Genomic DNA, 24,506 nt, shown 5'->3' with positions numbered 1-24,506 from the left:
CAACAAAGCAGGTTTTGAATTTGCTTTGTGCCTTGCAAATGACCAAGTCTCTTGTCTCAGTGCTCCAAATGATAATCTTGTTTTCCCCAAACACAAAGCACTGAAATTACCTGTGTAGTAATTAGAATATACCACTCAATTCCTCTTTCTCTGAATTGGTCTCAGTGTTCAGTAGCAGACTGGAATGTTTGGTACCTCATTTCCTTCCTTGATTAAGTTAAAATTTAAGATTTCCCATTTGGGCTGTCATCAGGAGAAATAAATCTTTGTTCCTTTTAAAAATTTGCCCATTCTAGTTTTGACTGATATCACCTGCTGCCTGCACATGTCTCTGCAGAGGGGAAACCACCTCTGTTTGTACCAGGAGAGGTTTAGCTTGGATATTAGAGAAAACTTCTCCATGGAAAGGGTTGTCCAGCCCTGGCACAGCTGTCCTGGAGGGATTTAAAAGCTATGTGGATGTGGCACTTGGGGACATTGTCAGTGGTGGCCTTGTTGGGTTAATAGCTGGACCTCAGGGTGTGTCAGGAATCAGAGGCTGGATGGATGCTGGGTTCAGCCTCTAGGTGCTCGTGGGTTTTGTGCTGATACTTGGTCCTTGAATATTGCACCTCAGTGATCTGTTCCCCAAGTATCACTTGGAAAACCCTTTGCTACTCCTCACAGAAGTCTTGGATGTGACTTGCCATTGAGAACTTACTGTTCCCTGAGATGGTGGTTTGGGAATCAGGGTGTTATGATGGCACACTCCAAATTAACTGCAGATTAATAATAATAGTAGTAGTAGTAGTAATAATAATAATAATAATAATAATAATAATAATAATAATAATAATAATAATAGTAGTAATAAAGTGAAGTACTGTTAGCATCTTCTCTGTCAATAGAATGACCATGCCAGCCTTGCCTGGAGTTTAGTTTTCTCCTACAGGGACTGATGAGGAAGTCCCCAGAAGTGACATGTTTGGGGAAATGGTGTGCCCCTGTGTTTGGTGACTGGCACTTGGCACATTTTCCTAGATTTATTGCTAGAGAGCCCAGGTCTCCTCAGGGACCATAAGGAATTTTCCTGGCTCTGTTGGTATGGAATTATTTTGCTCTACCAGTTCCTGATGTTGGCAGGTGGTGGCCATGGGAGCCAGGGGATCCTCCATGGGGTTGGAGGGGGTGGATTGGAATGGGATTAGCGTTGTGTTTGGAAGTGTGTTGTTTAAAAGTTGCGTTTTGTGGTGGGGGAATCCAAACAGCCCAAATTCATGGGCTTGTTCCTGAGTTGCTGGGTTGAGAAGGAAGGCCAGGGGCTGTGTTGTGGTGTCAACAACAAGGGGGAGGAGGCTTTGTAATTTGAGTGTTGCAGCAAACAGAAACCCTGCAAAGGCCAGAAGAAATGCAGCTGAGGGAATTTTTGTACAAGCCTATGGTTAATTTTAGCTGGGAGTTTGGGATGTAGGTTTTTTTAATGGCTTTTAATTTCAAGGGCTGCTGAGGGATGGGGAAGAAAGGATGTGTGTGTATGTGTGTGTGTGTTTGTGCGCCGACCTCCCAGCTCTGTTTTCAGCTGTGACACCAGGCTGGGTTTAGCAGCTGGATGTTGGAAAGCTTTCATAATTAGGAATTTTGTGCTTTGTGCATGGTGGTTTCTGCTGGGGACTATGGTAAGTCTCCCCAGCTCTGTTTCCATGCAGAACTCAAAATGGCATGGGAAGGACAAGCCTTTGCACAGAGCTGTGTCACAGCCTCCTCTTTGGTTGCCTCTCCCTATTACAGTGCTGTGATTGTGAGGCGTCCATAAAGCCAGTGCTTTGCTAAAAATAGGCCATTCCTCTTGCAAATGCTGTTACAATTCTGATATTCAAATATTAAACCTTCTCTGCAGTGTTAAAAATAGCTGTGAACAGAGAAATCCTTTCCTTATTCTCAGCTGAGGAGTTGAATATTGAACGAGTCAAAGGCTCAGTCCCGAGGCTGGAGCTGTGTGGGAGTTGAGCTGAGGCTTCTTCACCCCTGTTTCTTCACCCCTCATCTGCTGTTGTTGTTGAACACAGAGGACAAGTGGGTGGAAGAGAGAAACTAGCAGGAAATGGATCAAAAGAAAGTGAGGAGTAGCCAAAATGAAATGGAGAAAATAAGAGTGGAAGCAAAGCGAGAGGAAAAATCAGGATTTAAGTAGAAAACTGCCTTGAGAGTGTTTCATCAGAACAAGGCTCTGATCCTGATGGCTGCCAGACAGGGATTTGGGGAGCAGCTGGCAGAGGGTGTGAGGCAGACCTGCCTCTCTCCCAGGGCTGTGGGTACAGCCTGTGGGCTCCGTGTCTGTGGCAGGAGCACTGCAAATTGCAGCAAGCCACTAATTGCCTTTGGGAGGCCACTTACAAGGGTGGGAGCATCCTGAGGATTGAACTCAGTGGGAAGATCAAGGGCTTGGCAAGCTGGGGTGTGTGCTCCAAGTGCTGGTACCCTCAGCCTACATGCTTCAAGAATGCACAAATTGAAAGGCAGGTGGTTTTTTTTTTTTTCTCCCCCTTCCAATGCTCTCGTGCATTAACTAATGCAAAATTTAATAATAAAATACCATTTCAGCAAAAAAATTTCCTTCCATTTGCCATCAACAAAAGGCATACTGGAAAAGACAATTTCCTCTAGGGTGAAATAAAGGACAAGCAAACAGAAATGACCATTGTAGATTTAATGGGGAAAAAATGGATTTATCATGTGGCTTGATAGTCATCTTAATGATATTATGAGGCAAGGAGGGAACCAAACAATGCCCATCTTTTATCATAGAAATGAAGCCCAGGAAGGCTTTCAGCAAACACTGTTTAGCCAAAAATAAGGGTGAAGGAAAATATAATTTGGCAATATAATCCCATGGATCCAGGTTAGTGGTGGCAGGGCTGCTCTCTTTGCCTTAGAAGCCCCAAGGGAAAGGAGATCCTTTTTCCCTTTCTGTAGGGAGGAGACCAGCACTAACATTTATCAGCTTAAGTTGGGTTCAACCAGTTGTGTTCAGCTGGAAACCCCTCTGATCATCCACCACAGCTGGAGTCTTCTTGGGAGAGAATCCTGGAGCAGGTGGATCCCACCAGGCAAAACCAGAATGCTTTTTGTCTCTGACAGCATTATCCATAGCCTCACAGCCTTGTCCTGGATTTCCCCCAGCAGGAATGCCACTTTGGCTGTGGGGACATGTGCTGCCAGAAGGCTGGCAGCGAGGGAAGAGCTTGATAAATCTCCTTGTCGTCGCTGTGTCTGGAATCACTTTGGGATTGCAGCGCTTCAGCGCCCCAATGCTCCCCCTCCGTGCCCCAGCAGCTGTCTTTGGAGCTCTGCCCTCCTTTAGGAGGTGCTCCAAGAAAGGGAAGGTCCCTGTGTGTACTCCTACCTCTCCTAGCACCCAGCCACCCTGTTCTGGTCACAAAGCCCAAAGGAAACCCAAAAGGGCACAAATTTCAGTCACAGATGAAACACCCAGAAAAGAAAAAACCTCCCATGCTGTGGAGAGGGCACGGCATGGCTGGTCACACACCAGGACCCAGTCCTGGTTTGCAGTGGCCTTTGGCTGCTGGTCAGGGTCTCTCAATTAGCCAGATCTTTCCTTTGTCCAGGTCACCTGTTGCTGTAAGTGGAGCCAGGATTCCTGAGCTTTGATCTGTATCAGGTCCCTCAGGTGTGACACTTATCCCTGTCGTCACCCCAAAGGCAGCTGTCTTGGCTCAGACCTGCACAGAAATGAGTTTTAATTCCCCTTGCTTTAGCAATCCAGGGAGAACTGAGCAGTTTGTTTTTGGAAGGCCATGCTGGGGTGGTGAAATGTCCGTGTGTGCTGTGCAGGGAGCTGTTCTGCAGGCCACCAGGGTCCCCCTAATGCCTTTACCTGAGTCCTATTAACCACTTTACATACAGAGATGTTGACGCATGTCTCACACCATAATGGTGCTGGGGTGAGCAGTTAAGTGCATTATTTTAATTCAGTACCATCCTGCAGGGATTAAATTCTGCACACTGGCATTGTTTCCTGGGCAGAGCACACTCACAGGAGATAACAGAGGTTACCAGGCCTCCCAGATAAGTTAATTTTTTTTCTCCTCTGTTACGTTTGAGTTATGGATGAAGAAGATGGGTGAGTGGTAAGTCCAGGTGTGCAGGTTGTGCATTTCCATGGCTGTGATGGCACTGCCTACTGGTGGCAGTGATCCTGATGCTTCCTGCCAGGTATCACCTTCTCCTTTCTGTCTGGCATCCCCACATCTGTTGTCTCCTTCAGTGTTATTCAGTTATTTTCATTTTTAAATCACCATGTCCTCATGAACCTGCCAGCCTGTGCCCAGGTTGCTGCAGCCAGCTGTTGGGTTTTCTCAGATAACTCTTGGAGGCTATGAAAGTAAAAGTATCTGGAATATCTTAAGGGACCTTGGCTTCAGTGCTCCTTTTTCATTGACAAAATCCAGACCAGCTTTGGAAAGGTGAGCAAAATTTAAAGTTATGTCAAGAGGAATGCTGAGTGTTGCTCTGGAAGGGAATGAAAAAGAAGTTGTTCAGACTTATGGCTGGCAGTTCTCAGCAGGGCTGAATTGCAGATCCCTTGTCATCAGCTTGCTCATAAACCATCCTTGATTAATTTAGTAGCAGGTCCAAGTGGGAGGAAGGAGAGGGAGCTGTGCTGGTCTTGATGAAAGAAAATCTGCCTGAGGAGCAGGCAAATCCAAGCTGTAATTCCTGCAGAGCTTCAAACATGGCCCTAATTTTGCTGATTCAGGACCTCTTTTCTCCAAATCTTGGCACGGATTCCTGCAGGCTAATGTGTCCATGTCTTCATTTGTCAGAGTAAAGCAGTGAGGGCTGAGGTAGGGACCAGAATTCCCAGGACACAGACTGGGAGAGCCTTCCTTGGAGTAGGATGTGGGTTCATGTGCCCTGTGATCTGGGGAAAAACCCTAAATGGGCTTGGAAAAATAAAGGCCAGACAAAGTCCTACAACAGCATTCTGGGGCTAGAGAATTCCTGCTTAGCCCTGTGACCACCTGCAGCCCAGGGCTCCTCCCAGGATGTTTTGTGCTGGGTCCACTTTCCTGTTTCACTTGCACTGAAATAAATGTACTGATGGGTGTGATTTTTTTCTTGGTTGAAATTTTTGTGAGAATTCCCTGGACTTGCAGAGCAGAGGTTGACTCTGTTTTCCCTGCTCTGACTTTGTGAGCCTTCCCAAAGCTTGGGCAGGGTGAGGTATCCCAAAATCCCTGCCAGAGACACAGCTGCTGTAGGTGACTGTTTGGGATAATGAAAGGAGGGAGATCAGAGTTTTGCCTCAGGCTTGGAGCATTGGAGACCAAATTAGTTTTGATGGGAGTTGTTGGTGTCCAACACCTGTGAAAATGAAACTTCCAGCATTTTGCTGCAGGTAAGGAATTGGCTATGGGTTGGATCTCAGTGCTGTTTTTTCCCAAATGAGACCTATAGGTTACAGAAGTAATTACTTTGGGGGTAAAACGTTGCTTTTGATATTTTCTGCCAGTTTTGTTGCTAAAAGTAATGGTGAGGCTAAATTTGTACCCCTCAATAGAAGTGGTTAATTAATGTGTTGTTTGTGCTCACTCAGAGTCACAAATCAGTAGGGAAAGGTTTAACATCAGAGAGGTAAAGTGAAAATGTGAGTATCTATCTCCTCAAACCCACAGGCTGTCCCCTTGCTGGTTTATTTATTCCCCTGCACAACCGACTCTCCTGTTGGACACTTGAGAGTGGCTGTTCTATTTTAGCTGATAATTTGTCTGTGGTTGGGTTACTCCTGACTGACACCTCCCCACAGGAGCCCAACCCTCCCCTTGTGCCGGTGGGAGATGAGGTCATGGATGCCTGCTTTGGCCTGAGGAGGCTGTGACTAAGGAGTCATTTTTGTCCTGTGAAATGCCAGCCCTGGTGCCTGGCTGGGTCTGTCTCGGAGGGGAGGTGGGAGCTGGCAGCCTTTGCTCTGCACAGAATGTCTGAGGCTCTCTGTAATTTCCTGCTCTCCAGATCCCCCTCCTGCCTGGAACCCACACCCTGCTTTGTTCTGGGTTTGGCCAGCTTGGAGAGGTGCCTTGCTGTGCTGCAGCTCTCAGGACAACAAACCCACCCGGTCTCAGCGTGCTCCAGACTGTGGAATTCCAGTGCTGGATGGGGCTGGGGTGGTGTCAGTCCGTGCCAGAAATGCTGATCCTGAAGGATAAGAAGCTCTAGGGAAAATGGCCTGGTTAAAATCAGTGTTCAGTGTTGCTGTTCCTGCCCTATGGGTGGGCTCCTGGCATTAACTCAACTCCAAGGGTCCCCAGTTTTGGATTTCCCCCCCCTGTATTCCCTGCAACTCCTTTAAATCTTGTGCTTTACCAGGATCCTGGAAGGATCCAATAGCAGCCACTGGGGAAGGGAGCAGAGGAATACAGAGGAAGGAGCCTTCCTTGTGATATTTAAGATTTTCAGCAGCCTTCAGGAATTCAGAGGTTTTAATTTAAATTGGGGTTTCTATTCATCTTTCAGCGAATTTCCCTAAATTCACAGGTGGCTCAAAGCTCATGTAATAGTATAGCACTGGTAATTTTGCTGCTTATACCCAGGGTGTGCAGCAGAACTGAGCTGCCAAACAACCCCTCTGTTGCTGCACAGAACCTATGGTAACTTTGAATGGTATGAAGTTTTAATAGGCATTAAATCTTGGTAAAATAGCCAGTACAACTCTTCTGTATCTGCAATTAATAAGTAATTCAGCTATGCCAAAGTCAAGCAAGCACAAATCCCCTTTATACCACACTGAACCATCTGTCTAATCTATCTGTGTCAAATATGGCTTGTTTGGGTCTGTCCTTCCACAGGCTGTTCTGGGGAGATTAAATTTAAATTTCTGGTCAGGGGAATACTTTTCTCTTCATGTTTCTGGCTCAGGTAACAAACATGCTTGGTGCTAGTTTTTGTCATGTATTTGGTAAACAAGTATGTGGTGGTCAGCACAAATACCTTTTTGTTGTGGTTGACCACTTTACAGGGATTTTACAGCTCCAGCACCTTCCCAGCAATTCCTGTGGAAGAGCTGAGGGAAGGGATTGTCCTTCAGGCACTCGCAGGTGGACAGTCACCAAAGTGGATCCTGTAGGTTGAGCTGTTCCCCAGATCTTGTTTTCTGTTTGTTCTCTGCTGCTCTGGGAAGGCTCTGTTTGCCTGGAACTTGCATTAGGATGGTGGAATGTCAGAAAGGAATATGAAAAAGGACTTGGTTCCTTTCTGCTCTGTTGTGCCAGTCTGTGTGAGTTGGAGGTGCTGGGGGAGTGCAAGGAACAGCACTGCAGTGAGGGCAAAAAGAAACTCTAGGATTTGCAGGTAACCTTTTCTTTAAATGTTTTTCCAAAGCTGCTGCAGTGCCCCGTGTCCTTGTGGATTACAGAGCTTGCTGTGCTGGGAGCTGCTGTTGGAGAGAAGGAAGTTCCTTTTGGAGCAGAGCTGGGGGCTGTGGCCATGGATGTATGGCTTGGGTTGTGGTGATTTGGGTTTTACTCTCTCTTCTGCACAGGGCATGCCTGATTTTGGAGAATAGGGACATTTGCAGGGTTCAGAGATCCCAGAGGGGCTCCAGGGCAGGTGGGCCTGCAGGAGGGATGCTTGGGGAGAACAGGACTTCTGTGTTCACATGGTTCCCAGGCTCTGGTGGAAAAGGCTCAACTCTGCTGCTCCTGCCCTGCACACCAGGCTCCAGGGGGTGCCAGCCCACTCCTATGGCTTGGGAATGGGAGATTTCTCTCTGGAGCTGCTGTTAAAGCAGCACAGACAACAGCCTGCATTCATCATTACCCTCTGGAGTGAACCAGAGCACGGAGCTTTTCCTGAGATGCCTGTTTGGAACAAGAACAATCTAAAAATTCTGCATTTTTACTTATTCAGTCACATTACCTCGCTCTGCTGCTCACCACCTCCCCTCAGCCTCACTCAGGTTTTTTTTTGTCTGAATCCTTCACTTGCCTGTGCTTTACAGGGAGAGATCCCTGGTCTCCAGAGAGCTGAGCCTGCTGTGCAGTGCCATGTGAAGGGAAAGCAAACTCCAGCCATTCAGGAATTAAAATGGCTGAGTTGGGGTGTGGTGAGTGTTAAGATGGAACCAACCAAGCAGATCGTTGTAGAAATTACACAGGCTGATTTTGCTGTCCCTGGTGAAGTTATGATGCTTGCCCTTGTGTGTTGTGTTGGCATTGATGGCATCACTAACAGAGATGTTTTATTTCAAATCCTACCTTCAGTGCTTCTGTTCAGTTGGTGCAGGAGTAGGAACCAACAGTGGGATCCTCTGGAAGAGAAAGGGCAAAGCCAGGCTCCAAGGTCTGCTTTAACCTCTTGCTGCCAGTGCCTGGCTTTTCATGGAGACTATAATAATTGAAAAGCTGGCATAGTGTAATCCTGAGGTTTATATTAAAGCCTCTTACGAGTGCATCATGCATTTCCAAACACTCCCATTAATATATTCTCTTTCAGAAATGCTCTGATCCAGGCCTTCTCTGGGTTTGCCATTCCAAATAAGGATGCTTTAATTACTGGTGACCTGATTTGAATATGGGCTGGACTGATTTCATTTAAAATATTAATTGTAGCTCATTGGATTGGTTATGCTTTTGCTTGATTCCTGGAGCAGCCACGATCCTCTCTCAAATCTGTGTGTTGAGGTCCTGTCTTACCCCAATTTCCATCAAAAAGGGACAGAGTGCTGACCTGATCCTTTCAGTTCAAAGTCCTATTGAGCTTTTCCACCTCATTCCTCACTTTCACCGGGGCTTCTGGAGTCTGGTGCGTGGGTGGAAGCCAGGGAGAGGATGGTGGTCAGGGTTCCAGGAGACATCTGGTCCCATCCCAGGTCTGTGTGAGGTCTGGGAGCTGCAGTGGGGCTGCACTTTCCCCAAGGAACTGTTATGCTGCATTTTTGGTAAGGAGGGGAGCTTGGCTTCCTCCAGATCCATGGGAACTATGAGGAGGACATCAAAGCACAGCTGGTCAGGAGCAGGGAGAGAGTCTGACCACAAATAATTGTTCCAGCTTGGAATGCCAAGTGACAGTGAATGGCATTTGAAACAAGTGCTGGGGTGGGTCTGCTCAAATCTGTTCCTGGTAAGGGCCAGAGAATTACAGAACTGGTCCCACTTCATTTAAAACCAATGCTGGTTTTGAAATCCTTGGAAAAAACCCAAGTTTTCTGGTTGGTTTTAATTTTTCTGCTCCGTGCTCTCATTTGGTGAGGCTTTGAAAGCTTGGAGATTCGGGTTTGCCTTGAAAGTGAAAGAAGGCTCAGGATTTCCCCGGGGGAGTGGAGCTTTGAGAGGCTGAAAAGGCAGCAGAGAACTTTCTCCTCCGGAGGTTTGTCCTCGCCCAAGATGGCTGGCAGGAAGGAGTGGGGGAGAAAGGAAAAGCAGGAAGATCTGGACAGCTGCCAAGCATTTAAAAGGGCTGTGTAGTAAACAGTCATTAGGTGGAAAATGATCAGGATTAGCGCTTTCTAAATGGCTCCAGGGCTGTTCTCTGTTCTGGGTGTTATTGGGTTGTTGGTTTTTTTTTGTTTTTTTTTTTTTACTGTAACTCTGCAAGTGTAAATCTGAAATTTGTGAGAATCTGAGCTTTTTAAAAAGTAAAAGCTAAAGAAGGTTCTACCACTTGTTTGCAAGCATTCCTTCATAACCACATCATCCTTGCTGTACTTGTTCTCCCTAGGTAATGCTTTAATTCTTATTAAATTAAAGAATCATTTGGGTACATGAAATAAGATAATATTGACATAAGGCCCAATCTGTTCAGGATCCAAGGCAAGTGATCACGGCAAGTGAAGGATGTCTCTTTCTTCCTGTATGGGAATTGCTTCATGTATTTCCATAACCCAAGGTAATTCCAGGCCTTACTCTTCTGTAATTCAGGGAAAGGTGGAGGCTTTCCATAGAAAGCCCTGAATGCAGGGAGTGAGACTCAAGAAACCAGAGAGAGTTGCTTTTTGTGGCAGATGTTGTCTTGATGGCCAGGACAGAACATGGTGTGAAATGGAGCTTTTCTCTACTCTTCTCTACTTCTCTGCTTGTCCTTTCCTCATGGTGCTTTTTGCCATCTGAATTCCCTTCAGAAAGGGAAGGTGGACACACCCCACCCATGTGCTCTCTTCAGTGTCTCCCACATTCAGTGTAGAGGCTGTAGTCATCTTGTATGAACTCAGATAAACAGGAATAGCCAAACATTTTAAAACTTTTTTTGAGCTTAAAGTACAATTGTAACTGATAAGGTCGATTTCAGAGCTGTGGGAAAAATATAATCTCCATAGATTTGTTTCCAGCCCTCCAAATGTACCAGATTAACTGTTTTTTTGGGTGGGAACTGAGTGTCTAAATCTGTGACGAGGTTCTGACCTTTATAGGATCTGTGCTCTGTAAGCCACGGTGTCGGGAAGGATGAAATCATTTTTCAGGAAGAATTTATCAGCAGCTGTGACTTGTGGGAAAGGTGAAGGGCAATGTCAGGTTATCCAGCCAAACTGAGGTGTGCCTTGGGTGAGGAGGGAGGGAGCCTGGCTGCTCCTTGATGGGTGTCAGAGCAGGAACTCAGTGGTCCCACATGCTGGTTTGCAGAGATAAATCTTTTTTTGGGATGTATCCTCCTTTGTAAATGCTTGGAAAAACAATTTCTGAGTGAAATGCACCTTGTTTTGCCATTTTGTGCTGGTGGAAAGAAATCATTCCTGATGTAATTTGAAATGGCAAAACCATTGCAGGTCAGTTATGAAAAATGTCAGTGATTTCCTTGTGTTTTCACTTTCGTGGTGTTTGCTGTCAGCTGCAGAGCTTTGCACATTTCAAATATTTTGCAGAATTAATTTAATGGACCAAGATTCAGAAATCTGGATGGGAACTGAGATGCTTTTGCAGGCAGCTTAAGCTGAGTGAGGTCTGTGCACTGGGCAAGCAGTAGTCCTCAAAAATGCTGAGAAGATGTTGTTTGCCAGAAAATTGGAAAAAAGGTGAAGATTATCAGGTATTTTGAATACTGAGAGACTTAATCATGGATTCTAACTGCTGGGGACTTGGCATGATGTGTGAGGTTTATTTTCTGGGCCATGAAGTAAGAATGAAATTGTCTGATTGCATTTGAAAGTTGCTGGGTAATGAAAACAACAGCCAAGATCGTATTTAAATATGAAATGAATATCAAGTGGCATTTATGGAACTCTGAGGAGAGATTGTTACTGAGAGGAGACAAGTGGAGATCAAAAGTTATTGGTTTTTGAAGGAGGAATTCTGGAATATTCTTCCAGGATAGCACACATAGTTATCTTATTAAAAACTCCAAAAGCAAACAGGTGATAGAAACAATCTGTAAGATCCTGTCCAGTGGGGACAGCTCCATAAATCTTCAACATCTGTGCCCAATTACTGAGCTTCTCGGGGCTTTTTTTTTTTTCCTGTAGTGCACATTTCTCACTATGAACTAATAGTACATAATAATAAAGTGCTGGCTGCCTGCCAGCACAAACAGGGCTGTGGCGAACTTTGCGAGTGTTTGTGGAGGTAGAAAAGCAATGCAGCTGTTGGGCTGGGGCTGTGCCAGCTGGGGATCCATTTCCCAGACAAGAACCTCAGCTCAGAATGAAACAGCAATCAGATATTTTACACATCACTGCCTCATGCAGGTTCTTCCTGGGTGCTGTGACGGTGGGGACTGTGGGCAGCTCGGGGCTGTGCACATGGAGTGATCCCACAGTTCCAGCGTGTTTCCTTCTGCTTCCTCCTGTTCCAGGAGTGGGTTGGAGCCCTTGTTGTGACATTGCTTGGTACAATTCCCCAGGGAAGTCAATGCAAAGGACCATGAAGCTTTGGGACCCTCTGGACCCATTCCCCTTCCCGGGGTCCTGTGCAGGGCAGGCTGTGTTGAGGTGTGGCCAGAAGCATCCCAGTGCCAATAACAGCAGTTGGGTGCTCTGGAGCAGCCAATGTCATTGGTGTGTTTATTTGCCTGTTTTACTTGGAGAACCCAGAACTGTGAATAACATCTGAGCTCCTCTCCTGGCCCCAGGGAATTGAGGAGCCCTTCTTCTGCCCTGGCTCCTGGTAAAGGCCTTTGGCTTGCTGTGGAGCCAAGGTCCAAGCTAGAGGGATCAGGGCTGGCCGGGGTTTGTGTCCTGGCTGGACTTGCTGGACTCACTGGGAGTAACGTCTTGGGGCTGGTGGACAAGACAACACTCCAAGGATTAGCAAGCTGACATGGAAAACCTGGAAAGAATCATCACTCTATCATATATAAAATGATAAATATATTTTATCTCACATGAATCAGCACACAAGGATGTGCACTAAAATATTTATTAAGAAAAAAAAAATACTCAACCATAGTGGAAACATCAAAGAACCAAAATACTGACCCGAGTTATTTAGGACATAGCTTTTTTTGGGCTTTTTCTTCCCATCTATCATCCTATCTCCCAGGATTTTACATTCTGACCCAGTGCTTCCTCCTCCCAGGATGCAAAATGTTTGCTCACAAATGTTCTGAATAACAAATTGACTTAATTTAGATGGCATTAAGGCTCTTTAACCCATCTCAAAGGGCAGGGATGCACTGAGGACCTACAGGCATGCATTTAAATGAAAGCAATAATGAGATAGATTTCTTTTTCTTGCCTGACTATTTTATCTATGCATCAGATGAAAGTTGGAGGGGAAAGGTTTCTGTTAGTCTTGTCGGGAGTTGGCCAAAAAAAATGTGAAGAATGTAGAACGGAATTAACAGCTGGTGTCCATTTAAAACTTCCATGTGGGCAAATGCAGGCAGGCTGCTCAGTGTTACCTGTTGTGTTCCTCTGGCCAGTGCCCACTAACCTATTAAAGGTTTAGTTTAGAGGAGACCAGTTTGGATGTGGTGCTCTTGGCAAGAAGTGGATGATGTGTGTTGTGTGTCCCCTGGGGAGGATGAGACACATTTCCTGCTCTTTGGGAAGCAGTGGTTCAAGCTGTGCTTGGTTACTTGAACCAGGAATCTTGTTGGCCTGATGGAATCGTGCCTTACACTATCTGACTTGGTGATTTACTCGTGTGACATCTGACATTTCCCTCTTCCTGGGGAGGGATCCTTTTCCAGACTGCTTTCAGCCATGTTTCTGGTTTAGCCAAGCTGAAGGTGTGTGTGTGTGCATTGCTGCTGCTGCAGGCTGTGCTGATTTGCAGGACCATTCCTAACACCTCTATATTCAAGTGGGTGTTGAGTATCAAACTGCTCCATTTCTCAGTTCGCTTTCCAACCAGCTCTAACCCAGAGAAATGCTGGCATTTCCTCACCCCCAGTCAAGTACTGTCTTCATCTCCCCAAAGCAAAAGTTGTCCCATTCTGTTGGTTATTCTGGGTTTATTTTCATTCAAAGAGAGAACAGTTAGAATCCATATCGTCCCTATATCATATTCCAGTGCAAGAGCCAAGCTTTGCATGATCCTGGCTGTGGTTTGGGCTCCAACATCTGAAGGAGGTGCTTGTTCTGGAGCAGGCTTTGATGTGCCTCCTCTGGGACCACCACTGTCCAAATCCGAGTTCTTTTTTAAATTCTTCTTTACCAGGCCAGCTCTTTGTCACATCTCAGGATCTGATTGAGCAGCTCTGGCTGTAGCAGAGCTCGCTCAGCGAGGGAGGTCTCGGGAACCTCTGGTACCTGTGTGGGAGCAGGTGGATCATCTCGGCATTGCTGTGGGGTAATTAGTGCTGCCTTGTGTCTCCTCTTAATGAGAGTCTCTGCGTGTCCGGGCTTGGCGCTGCTCCTTCCTGCTTTGGCGCTGGATGGAGCTGCTGAAACCAGCTGTTGCTTCAGCCCTGCTGCCTTACGGATGGTGTCAGCAAATCCTTCCCCATTCCTGCCCCCAGAATTTGGGTTTTGTTGTTTGTTTGTTTGTTTGTTTGTTTGCAGATTCCAAACCTGCCGATGGCGTAGCAGGTTATTTACTCTAGGCTGGCCCTTTAAATTGCTTCCCTGCTCTGCCTGCCTGGCTGTGAAGTGTCGCTAATAAACAGAGTCCAGAACAAAAGCCTCCACAACAAAACATCCTTTTCTCCCTGGGCGTCTCCCTGGGTGCGGTTTCCCACCGCTGCTCTGCAGTTTGGGGGCAGAGCCAAAGCAGCTCAGGCTCTTTCTTCCTCCCTGGAAGTTGTCACCAGGCAGCCTCCCCCGACCAGCAGCTCCGAGCAGGGAGGAGGTGCCTGTGCACAGCCTGTCCTCAATTTCTCCTCCCTGGCTGGGAGTGATGGAGCCTTTCCCTGCCCTTACATAAAACCCTCCAACACGGGGGAGGTTTGCCTAGGCGTAGATCAGGGTAGCTTGACATTACTCCCTGCTTTTGTGCCCTCTCCCTCAGGGACACTCCAGGATTGCCAAGCCGTGAGTGTGCTCAGCCTCCCACGGCTGCGTCTTGTTCTGGCTGTGCCTGGGCTCGGGCTCAGCACTGCGGCATGACCCAGGTGGGCGGGCAGCCTCCTCCCCGTGGGAAGGAAGGAGCTCGCAGGGATGCCGGGAAGAGAAGATGGGCAGCGGCTCTGGCTCACTCCCACTCATCCACAGGTTGAACGCCCCTTGATTGGGCTGGGACCTTTCGGAAGGGTGGGTGTGGAAGTGGAGAGGAAAAATAGAAGGGCAGGGGGGACAGCAGTTGGCTGGCTGGTAAGCCAGGCCTGTTTACTTGGCAGCCCTCCTCCTGTAAGGAGGTCAGAGCTATCGCATCTCAGGAGACGGACTGCAGGAGCAGGAATGTGCTCCGGATGGAAGTGTGTCAGGGCCTGCAGTCAGCTCTGTAGCAAGGGCAGGCTCAGGGGTGCCCTCCTTCTAAAAGTAATCCAGGGCCATCCTTTCTGTGTGAGACCCCCTTGCTAGGAGTGGGAAGTGGGGCAGAAACTCCAGTCCCAGAGCCATGGCACAGACCCTCCGATTCCTTTTCCACCCACCCCAAACTTGGCTGTAGCTCTTCATTTGAATTAATACAACAGATGTAAACTGGTATTGGTGAATTTTGTGGTCACACAGAGGCAATGGCAGCATTTCTTGAATGACCCAAGGATGTCTGAGTTGTCCATTTTTTCCTGAGGAAAGTTTCCTTGTGGGCTCCAAACTAAAGCGCTGTCTCCATGATGCCCCTCAGCCGGGTGCCACCTGGCACTGCCAGTTTGCTGCCCAAGTAAACAGTGATGTCACTGAGGGCATTCAGGTTGCTTGGGACTTCCTGCCAAGAGAGGGTCATGGCCAGGGTCAAGATGTGAAGCTTTTCCTGCACTGACAGCAGTGCCCTCATCCAAAGCAGAGCCAAGTGTCTGGCAGGCTGGGAGCGTCTCTGCTTTCAGTCCTTCCCTGACACACAGCGGGTTCCCAAAGCTCAGAGCTCTGTTTCTCATAAGCTGGGTCATGAGAGAGTGAAGACCAGAAAATGGGGATCTCCTTTCCGAGGGCACCTGGTTTTTATTGGAACTCTGCTCTGCATGAGTGCATGAAAAATACTAAAAAAGACTTTTTTGTTTTGCTCTGCTGGAGAAAAAGGTAAATACCACTGTAGACAATTGCCCTGTATTTTCACATTCTTCTGGTGAAGGTCAGCGCACAGATAGCTTCTAGAACAGGGTGATACTAAATATTGTCCTTTAAATGCTCAGTGGCTGTGGAAGGAATTTTTTGTGTAGCTTCTTTGGAAATGTGTTGATAAGTAGTGAAATATATTAGTTTTCCTTCCTGCCAGACAAGTTGTCCCTGGTGTCCTCCACCAGTCCATCCACAAGTACTTCTTAGAGGTGTTTGGAAGGTGGATCTTTGCCTTGCTCAGTGATCAGGGTGGCAAAGGGTGAAATGCAGAGGCTTCTAACACCATTACAAGGTGGTTTGCTGAAACAAGGTCCTGGTCTCCTCCGTGTGAAATGGCTGAGATGTGCTGAAGCTGAGGGGTGGATCAAAATAAAGGTTATCTTCAGTGAGAGCCTACGTCAGAAAAGTCCTTCCTGTACTTCTAGAGCACACTTAGCTGACCTGGAGTCTTTTTGATTCCCCCTCCAGTTCATTTCCTCTTGTGGATTTAATTTGGGTTCAACCCAGAGCACCCTTTGTGCTGTATACAGACAATGCATTGTTAATCAGATTTTTAATCACTTTATATTTAATTTACCACCATCAGAATGTTTTTGCTATTACTTTCTTTTATTTATCAAAAAGTTCAGGTAATTCTGTAGTCAAAATTTCCTGTCTAAGAATTCATAGTAAAATAAGTGCATGGGTTGTATGAGCTGAAGGGCTCTTGGCCTGCTGGCAGTCATATTCCCCAGAAAAAGGAGTGGCATGCCAGCTGCTGACCCCACAGATCAGAGCACACAGGTGCACCAGCACATATTGGCTGTCTTGTAAAGCCCTCACAACATTCAGGATGCTATTCCAGTCCTGAGCAGAACATAATCCCTGGTTTGCTGCTCATTCCTTACTTTTCAAAGTGACCAGCTGCGTTTGCACCAGAACAAGTCTGCAAAGTCTGAAGAGCAGATTCGATTGAAACTCATGAACTCTGGAATTTTCTTCCATCCACCCTTGGCCTAGGCTTTAGAAAAGGCACCTTCTGGATGAGTTACCCTACTCAAAAATGCAGCTCTTTCTGAAAAAGGGTGGGAAATCTAATAATTGGAATGTAGAAGTTCTAAATAATGCGGCAATGGAGGTGGAGAGAGAAACTGCTGTGCTGAGCTGGTCCCCCAGGTTTTTTCCAGCTGAGCCATATGCATGGTGGGACATTCCCAGATATCCTAATAATTTCAGGGTCTTTCTTTCACTGACACAGGAAAGACTAAGAGGATGATGAAAGTGTTTTTTAAAAGCAAATGACCAAGAGCTGCATGAATTTAAATTTATGGGAATTTCTTTACTGACTTACTTAGAAGCAGAAAACAGGATGGTGGGTTTAGAAGACACCCAGGTGATGGTTCATCAGATTTTCTGGGTCCTGAGTTACATTTCTTTTGGCTGTGTTGGATACAGAGTTGGTTTGTGAGTTGGAGTGAAGCTGTATTTAATTGATGGATCTCACTGGAGCAGCCATGGACCATCTCATGATGTCCTTATTGGAGCTGAACCAAGCTCTTTCTGCTTTAATACTACCTTGCCCAGCAGTGCTTGCTTAGGGAAAACCACAAACACATGATGAAAGAGGTCGAGTACTCTGTGTTTTGCTTAAAAACTAAACAAGGAGTTTTGATCTTTGAGCATTCTTTGAGCTGGGCCCAGTATGTGGAGTTTTATTCTCACAGCTCTCGTGGATGTTCCTGCTCTGTGTCACTCCAGGCCCTTCTGGATCCCAGAAGACTTCCCCTTTCAGTAGGGATGCAGGAATGCTACTCCCTAGGAGCTGCTCATGGCTGAGACAGAGCCCTCCCCTCAGCAGCTTGGCAAAATGTGTTTTACATTCTTCAGGTGATGAGGGGAAGAGGAAGGGCAGCCCCAGAAGGAATTTGGTGCCCTCTCTACCCTGAAGTGTTGTGTGTGATAAGTTCAGTCCTGCTTCAGTTCTGCTCCTCTTTATTAACTTCTTTCCAAAACCAGCCACTTTCTACCTAAAATGTCCAGATTTTTTCTGGGTTAGTCTGTTCATGGTTTGTATATAGTTGGTGGTGGGTCATGGCCTTCTTTAGAAGATGGTTCAGAGGCAATATCTGTTCTAGATTATTCCACAGGGAAATAGAGAGGCCTAGAGAATCTCACCCTACAACTCCTGTTTTATGTCTGACCTTGGATGAAATCCATAGGAAGCCTCTTTCTACCCTCTTTGTGTTTTAAGAAGGCTCTTCAAATAATATTGGCACACCTTGGGCTGTATCCCCAGCTGGATGGAGCCACCTCAGATTACAGAGGGCACATTTGGACCACCTATATCAATTAAATTATCCTGGAGTCTCCAGGATAAAATGTTGGAGTCCAGATCTTCTGGGTGAAGGATGAAAAACTGGATGAAAAACTGAAACTTCCTTGCTCCAAGTGTAGAGAGTATCAGACCAGAGGTTTTAATGGTCGGTGCTGGAGCTGAAAGGTTTGAAATAGAGATTTGTGTTTTTAAATAACCTATTTTCAGCCATTTTGAGTTTCTCTGTGCCCTTGGTGCCCTTGGTGGTTGGAATCCTTGTCCCGTGTGGGGCATGTGGTGCTGGTGTGCCCTGGCCACCCCTGCTGACAGCGCTGGGGGCTCCAGTTCAGGGAGGCTGTGTCTGTTTTCAGGCAGCAGCACAAACACTTTCTGAAGCTGTTTCGGTGGTTATTTAATTATGTACCCATCTCCCAGCTAGAGCATGATATCCTGGGGACCTCAGAAGGAAAACAAGAGCCTGGAATCCACTCTCAACTGCCTGGTCTTTGGAGTGATGGGTTATCTGAGATGTGGGAAGCAGACCTCCCTCGTGAAGGACGGGCTGCCTGATTTTAGTGACCTTCACATGCTTTTCCAGCCTGTATTGGGAATAAAGAGGCTTCAGTCTTGCCTTGTTTGTGCATTCCTGAAGTGCCCCACGGGCTGATTGTCGCATTTGGTAGCACAGCCTGTCCCCCCTTTTCTGTGACCTTTCAGGGTGCTTTGGGCTGTTGGGCTCCACATCCTGGAGCATGGACAGCCAGAGGAGTCAGCACCACAAAGTGGTGAAGGGAAGCAAAGACAAAGACACACAGCACTCTTGGGCTGGAAAATGCAGAAATAGAATGGTTCTGTTTGTGGAAGGAAAGATGGGACTGGGAGAGGGGGAGAGGGGATATTGGAGGTCAAGGGAGTTACAGCCTTGCTGAGTTACTGCCTTTATTATTTTGGGATTGGTTCAGCAGCTGAAGCAAAAAGACAGAACATAAGTGAGTGTGCTGCCCCTTCAGGACAAGGGAACTCCTGCCCCTGGAAATGTGCTGCAGTTCAGCAACACAGGGGCTGAGCAGGGAGAGAGCCTGGAAACCCCTCCTTGGGCTTCAGGCTGGAAAATGGCTGGAATTGGGACATACATCTTCCAGTCTTTCTAAGCTTTATGCTCAGAATTGAATTTCTCAGTCCGAGGGTTCTGTACAACTCTTGAGTTTCTACACAGTGTTTTGTAAATACTTGCAGAGTTTGACCTGTGGGGATGTTTGATGTGTATGCTCGTTTGGCATCCAGCCCTGAGCCTCTCCCAAGGTGCCCCTGTTGACTCTGACCAGGCCACTTCCCTGTGTGGAAGCTTAGGGTGAGAATCTCACCCTGTTGGGGTGACAAGATGTGAGTGCCCCCTAAGAGTTCAGAGGAACTTCCATTCTCCAGTTTAAATATTGGCTTAAAATGACATTTTAAAATTACTAAATGTGGGTTGTGCTGGTGGTTAGGAGGGAGCTGAATGTTGCTCAGAATAAATGCAAAGTTTGGTTACATATTATCTAAATTTCCCTCTTTTTAGTAATAATTATTGCACTAAAGTGAAGAGCTGGACTGGTGAGATGATCTAAAGGCATCAGTAGGGGGGGAAGGACTGACTGGGAGGGAAAGTATCCTGCAAAGAGGGTAATGGAATTGCTTTCTGTGCTCATCCAGCCTTGGTTTCAGAGGGCTACCAGAAAGGAGGCAGTGTGTAATTTTGGCTTCTTGGAGGTACATATCTGATCTGTGGGATCAGGACACCATTCTCTTTGTCACAGTGGTCGTGTGCTGCTTGTCACCAGACCCGTGTGCTCTGGTGACCTGGAGATGGGAGTGTCTGTGTCCCCTTTGCAATCCTGTCACACAATCAGTGGGAGTTAGAGATGAATTTACAATTTATCTTTAATGCCAGGAAAGCTGCAATAGGTTGGGCTGTGTGTTAGCCAGGGAACAGTATTTACATAAACCATGAGACCATTTGGGGATTGCTGTTCAAACTATATTTTTTTAAATCACAGCACGGTAAAAACCTCTTGACAATCCTTAGTTAGAGTAACATGAATCTAACTACAGCTTAGCATGTTTCCTGGAAGAATAGTAACTCTTGAAAAAACAATGTTTGCTTTAAAGATAAATGTAACTATTAGGAAGTAATTCCAGATGTGTGGTTATGGCAGAATTTCAGGGATCATAGTCATAGCTGTTTAGTGAATTACATGATTGCATTTAAGAGTAGCCAATGAATTTTTTAAAAATTAATTCATTCTTCAGATGGGCTGAATAAAACTGTTTGTTTTCTATTATCTGAGAAACAAACAGAGCAAAATCTGGTCTATTTATGAAAGTAAACACAAGAGGTCTGACCCCTGGATGTGGCCTTTGAAAACTGTCTGAGAAAATGCTCTTCCTGGTAGCTGATTTTTTTCTTCGAGCCATTTCTTCTTTTTGAAGACAATGCCAACCGCCCCCCCTCCCTCCCGCCCTCAGATTATGCAATAGGTTTTAAGGAATGCTTTGAAATGAAATGGTTTGATCTCTTTTGTCTCATGAGGTCGTCTAGCATGGTACCCATGGCAGAAAGCACCAGAGTTATATTTTATCAATGAGGAAGAGGTTCGGGAATTTACAGATTTTTCTCGACCCATCGTGGTGGGCCTGGAGCAGTTCCATGCTGTTTATTAGCTCAGCCCTGTGCCTGTTTATCCCTGGAATTGCCTGCTAACATCTCCAAGCCAGGTGCAACACTGGCAGATGGGTTTAAGAGGGCGTGGATTAAGTGAGAAACCCCAGTGCCTGCTTTCTCTGGCTTTAAGTGCTCTATGTCGTCCTAGAGTGAGGCTGAACTGTGAGCAGTAAAGGAGCTGTGGCCTGCCATTTCTGAAATGCCTTGTTCCCAGTGGGTTTATCCAGCCCTGAGAGTGGGATGGCCTGCAGGATGCTGCTCGGGATGTCGGCAGCTGAAATTCCTGTTCCCTCTGCTCTCTGCAGAAAATGTCATTCCTTTATTAGAAGGGTATCTCAGCTTAAAGACAGGCCAGGATGTTTAAGTGACAAAGGTTGTTCCTGCTGGAAAATGGGCTTCCCTCTGTCCCTGTGCTCCGTGGTGATCTCTCTTGGTGGGTGCTTCACGCAGAGGCTTAAACTAACTCTGTGACTGTACGTGTGTTACATGTCTGTGAGTGCTGCACACACACACAGAGGGTTTTCAGTGTGGTCCTTCAGTGGCAGGGCTGATTTCACAGGTGGATTACATTCAAGGTCATTAGCAGTGAACTCGGCTGCGTTAAGGGCTCCAGGAAAATTCCAAACTGTTTTCCCGTTGCTCCCTGGGCACTTGCTGGTGTTGTCCATGTCAGATCGGGACACCCTTAAAGCAGACACAAGATGTGCTGCTGTAGCTCGTCCCAGCTGCAGGACCTCTGTCCCTGCAGTCAGGAGCCTGCAGGTTTCTGCCAGGACTCGTGTTTATCTTCCCTCCCTGTTCCCAGAGGCACCAGTGGGTTGTGCTGGATCAGAGCTGCAGCAGGACTCCAGAAAAGCTGTTTTCCAGCAGAGGCTGAGGGCGGTGGCTGCACTCTCTGTAGCTGGGTCTGTCTCTGGAATCAGGATTCCGTTGTGCTCTCCTCACCTTGCTTTGCTGCAAAGTGCTTATTTTTATCCCTGCAGCTTTTTCCTGCTCCGCTGTCCCTGGGGCGGGGAGCTGCATCCCAGAAAAGGGAGCCTGATGTCAGGGAGCAAGGTGCTGCTTTTACCAGCAGAATCAGAACAAGGATGGAGATTTTCTGGCCCTATAGGTGTGGGATAACAGACCATTTCATGCTCAATTTAGCTTTATCTGGGATAGATTTTGCTTGTGCGATGCTCAGGATGGGAGAAGTGATAAAACACAAGTTGTTAGAGTTGAATTTATTCTGGATCAGGTTGTGTGTGTTTCTAAACAGCAGTGACACAGAAATAAATTAAATCCCACGGCTTGTTCCATCTATATTAAATTACGTGTCACTCCATGCCGATTTTGGGTTCACTGATTTTTATGATTGGAGCTGCAGCTTTTCCAGTGGCACATCTTCTCTTCCTTGAGCACTGGTGAATATGGAAAAGATGGAAAATGATGCTGTCAACCAGCCTGTTCCCACTCGTTGTTTATATCCTGGCTGCTCCGTGGATTTAATTGGAATTAACCCTGATTGCAGCCTGTGTACACGGATCAATGGGAGATTTTTTTCTTTGCCTGATGCTCAGTGAGGATCAGCTGGTGAGTGCTGTGCAGAAACGCGGCGAGTGGGATTTAATCCTTCCCCCGTCTTTGCTCCATGCTTTTGTTTGTTCCCAGCCGGAGCTGCCGATCCATGCCCGGCTCCTGCGGGATCCGCCGCGGGAGCATCGTCCCCACGACCTTCCCCAGAGCCAGTTCTCCTCCAGAGCGTTCCCTCGCTCTGTTGGCAGCTTCCCATGACTAAAGCGATTCCTTCCCACCTTTCGCAAAGGTTGAGCACTCGCGCCCAGCCTTCGGTAACAGCTCCTTATGTAACAGCCGCCCCAGCGCGGCTCCGCTCCCGTTCCTGCGCCAGACACCGGGATTTGTCCGCGCGGCAGCTCGGGACGGACCTGCCGTGGGCTGCGGCCGAGGGTCCGCCAGCCGCCTCTGGTGTCCCGGGCCCGGACGGGGAACGAACGCCGCTGGTGAGGCAGGGCAGGCACGCCGCCTGTCGCGGGCGGGGCGGATGGATGTCGCGACATGCGGGTGCCGGGAGCGGCCGGGCCGGCAGGTGGCGCCAGCGCGGCGGGCGGGGAGGGCCTGAGGGGCAGCGGGGCCCCGCCGTGAGGGCGGGCTCGGCCTCACCCTCAGCGGCGGCCCCGGCCCCGCCTGCGCTCCGGGCTGCCCTGGAGGGCGGCTGTGTGGCTGATTTTTTTTTCTCCTCTTTTTTTCTTTTTCTTTAAATTTTATTTTAAAATAAGAAAGCGAGATAAAAGAGAGAAAAGACAAGAGAAGCCCCGGGCGGGGCGTCGTGAGGGGAGCGCGCGTCCCCGCCCAGGTAAAAGGGCGGCCCCTCCCCAGCTCCCCCTTGCCCCTGTATTTAACTGCATTTCTGGTATTTATTGCGTTTTGCAAAGGTGAACTGTGAGTTTCTGTGTCTGAGGTGCTCCTCAGGGTCTCGCTGAGCACTGAAGGATGAAGGGGATGCTCAGCACTGTTCCCACTGGGCTCACAGCTGCGTATAACCTCCCTCCTCCTCCAGAGGTGTCTGCCTCCTATATCTAGCACCCATAAATACATGGAAATCCTAGTCAGAAAACAGAATAAATATGCAAACAGCACCCTGAAAGAGGAGAACCTCGCCCCAAGGGTTGCGTTGGTGGGTGCCATGTTGTTCCTGTGGAGAGTTCAAAGTAATGCATCATTTAGTTGGTTTTATCTGGATTAGTTCATAAATAAATTGCCAGGACCAGCCACAAAGTCAGTATTTGCATGTGGGAACAGAAATATTTCTTCAGACACATGTTAAAAGGCTTTTGCTTGTCAAATACTTATGTGGCTTTTTGAGAATCTGTATTTTTTTCCCATCAGTTATTTGCACCATTTTGTAAAGGTATGGAGATTATCTTTGTGCTTGAGGCCGAGTTATCCACAGCTCCATATGCTTTAACCAACACTCACAGATCTCTAAAGCCAATGGTCTGCTTTTGAAAATGACACTTGTGGAAGTGTTTTGCTGCACTATTCCATCCATGTTCTGCTTTGTGGAGCTTAACATTTCAGTCCTGGATGTGTGTATGCAGCAAAACTTCTGGCTTAAAAAAAGCACTTAATTTTTTGAGAATATTTGTTCTCTGAAAGAGTGATTGGTATCTCTTGTTCTTGAGCTTGTCCTCAAGTAAAAGTCACTGATTTTTGAAACCAAGACTCCTGAGCTTGACCTTTATGACTTTCATCCAATATATGTGCACCATCTAAATGCTTGGTTTTTTGTGTTTTTCTTTGACAGAGGGTTTTAGGAAGAATCTGATGGTGAGGAGAGGCTAAGGAGAAGACTCAGGATGACGACGACGGTAGCGACAGACTATGACAACATTGAAATCCAGCAGCAGTACAGCGACGTCAACAACCGCTGGGATGTGGACGACTGGGACAATGAGAACAGCTCTGCTCGGCTGTTTGAGCGCTCCCGCATCAAGGCCCTGGCTGGTAAGCACTGACTTGGGGTTTAGGAAAAAAAAAACAATGGGTAAAAAAGATCTCCTTCAAAATACCTCCATCTGGAAGTGTGCAAAACAGCTCACCAGTCCTGGAAACAGGAATGTGGTAGGTGGAGGTAGTTGTCATGCAGTAATGAATGATGGGACTATACATTCTTTCTGAAATACTTGCTGTCTTCTGCTGAATTCCACTGTCATCAGCAGAGAAATGAAACTGGATTGGATCTTTTCTCATTTGAAACAAGATTGCGTTTGATTATTGCATATTAAAAGCTATACATTATCCATATTTGTTTATAGAGCAATGAGATTATGTCATGTCCTCTCAGCTCTGAGTCACTGCCCTGCAAAGCAATTTTTATGCATTCTGTAAATGATTTCCTGACTTTTATGGTAGCATGCCCACATTTCTGA

General features: G+C 47.0%; 1 protein-coding gene across 2 annotated transcripts in view; it reads left to right on the top strand.

Annotated features, from left to right (window-relative positions):
* The window catches only part of SPTBN1 (spectrin beta, non-erythrocytic 1), a 116,154-nt gene that overhangs the window by 10,087 nt on the left and 81,561 nt on the right, over positions 1 to 24,506 (top strand). For both annotated transcript variants that reach the window (XM_059840571.1, XM_059840572.1), the window contains exon 2: positions 23,882 to 24,081. In XM_059840571.1, coding sequence (XP_059696554.1) covers positions 23,934 to 24,081 — 148 coding nt within the window. In that variant the 5' untranslated portion in view covers positions 23,882 to 23,933. The remainder of the gene's footprint in view (positions 1 to 23,881; positions 24,082 to 24,506) is intronic.

The sequence above is a fragment of the Haemorhous mexicanus genome, chromosome 3 (genome assembly GCF_027477595.1).
Source record: "Haemorhous mexicanus isolate bHaeMex1 chromosome 3, bHaeMex1.pri, whole genome shotgun sequence".
Classification (NCBI taxonomy): domain Eukaryota; kingdom Metazoa; phylum Chordata; class Aves; order Passeriformes; family Fringillidae; genus Haemorhous; species Haemorhous mexicanus.
This window is presented reverse-complemented; position numbering and strand designations above follow the sequence as displayed.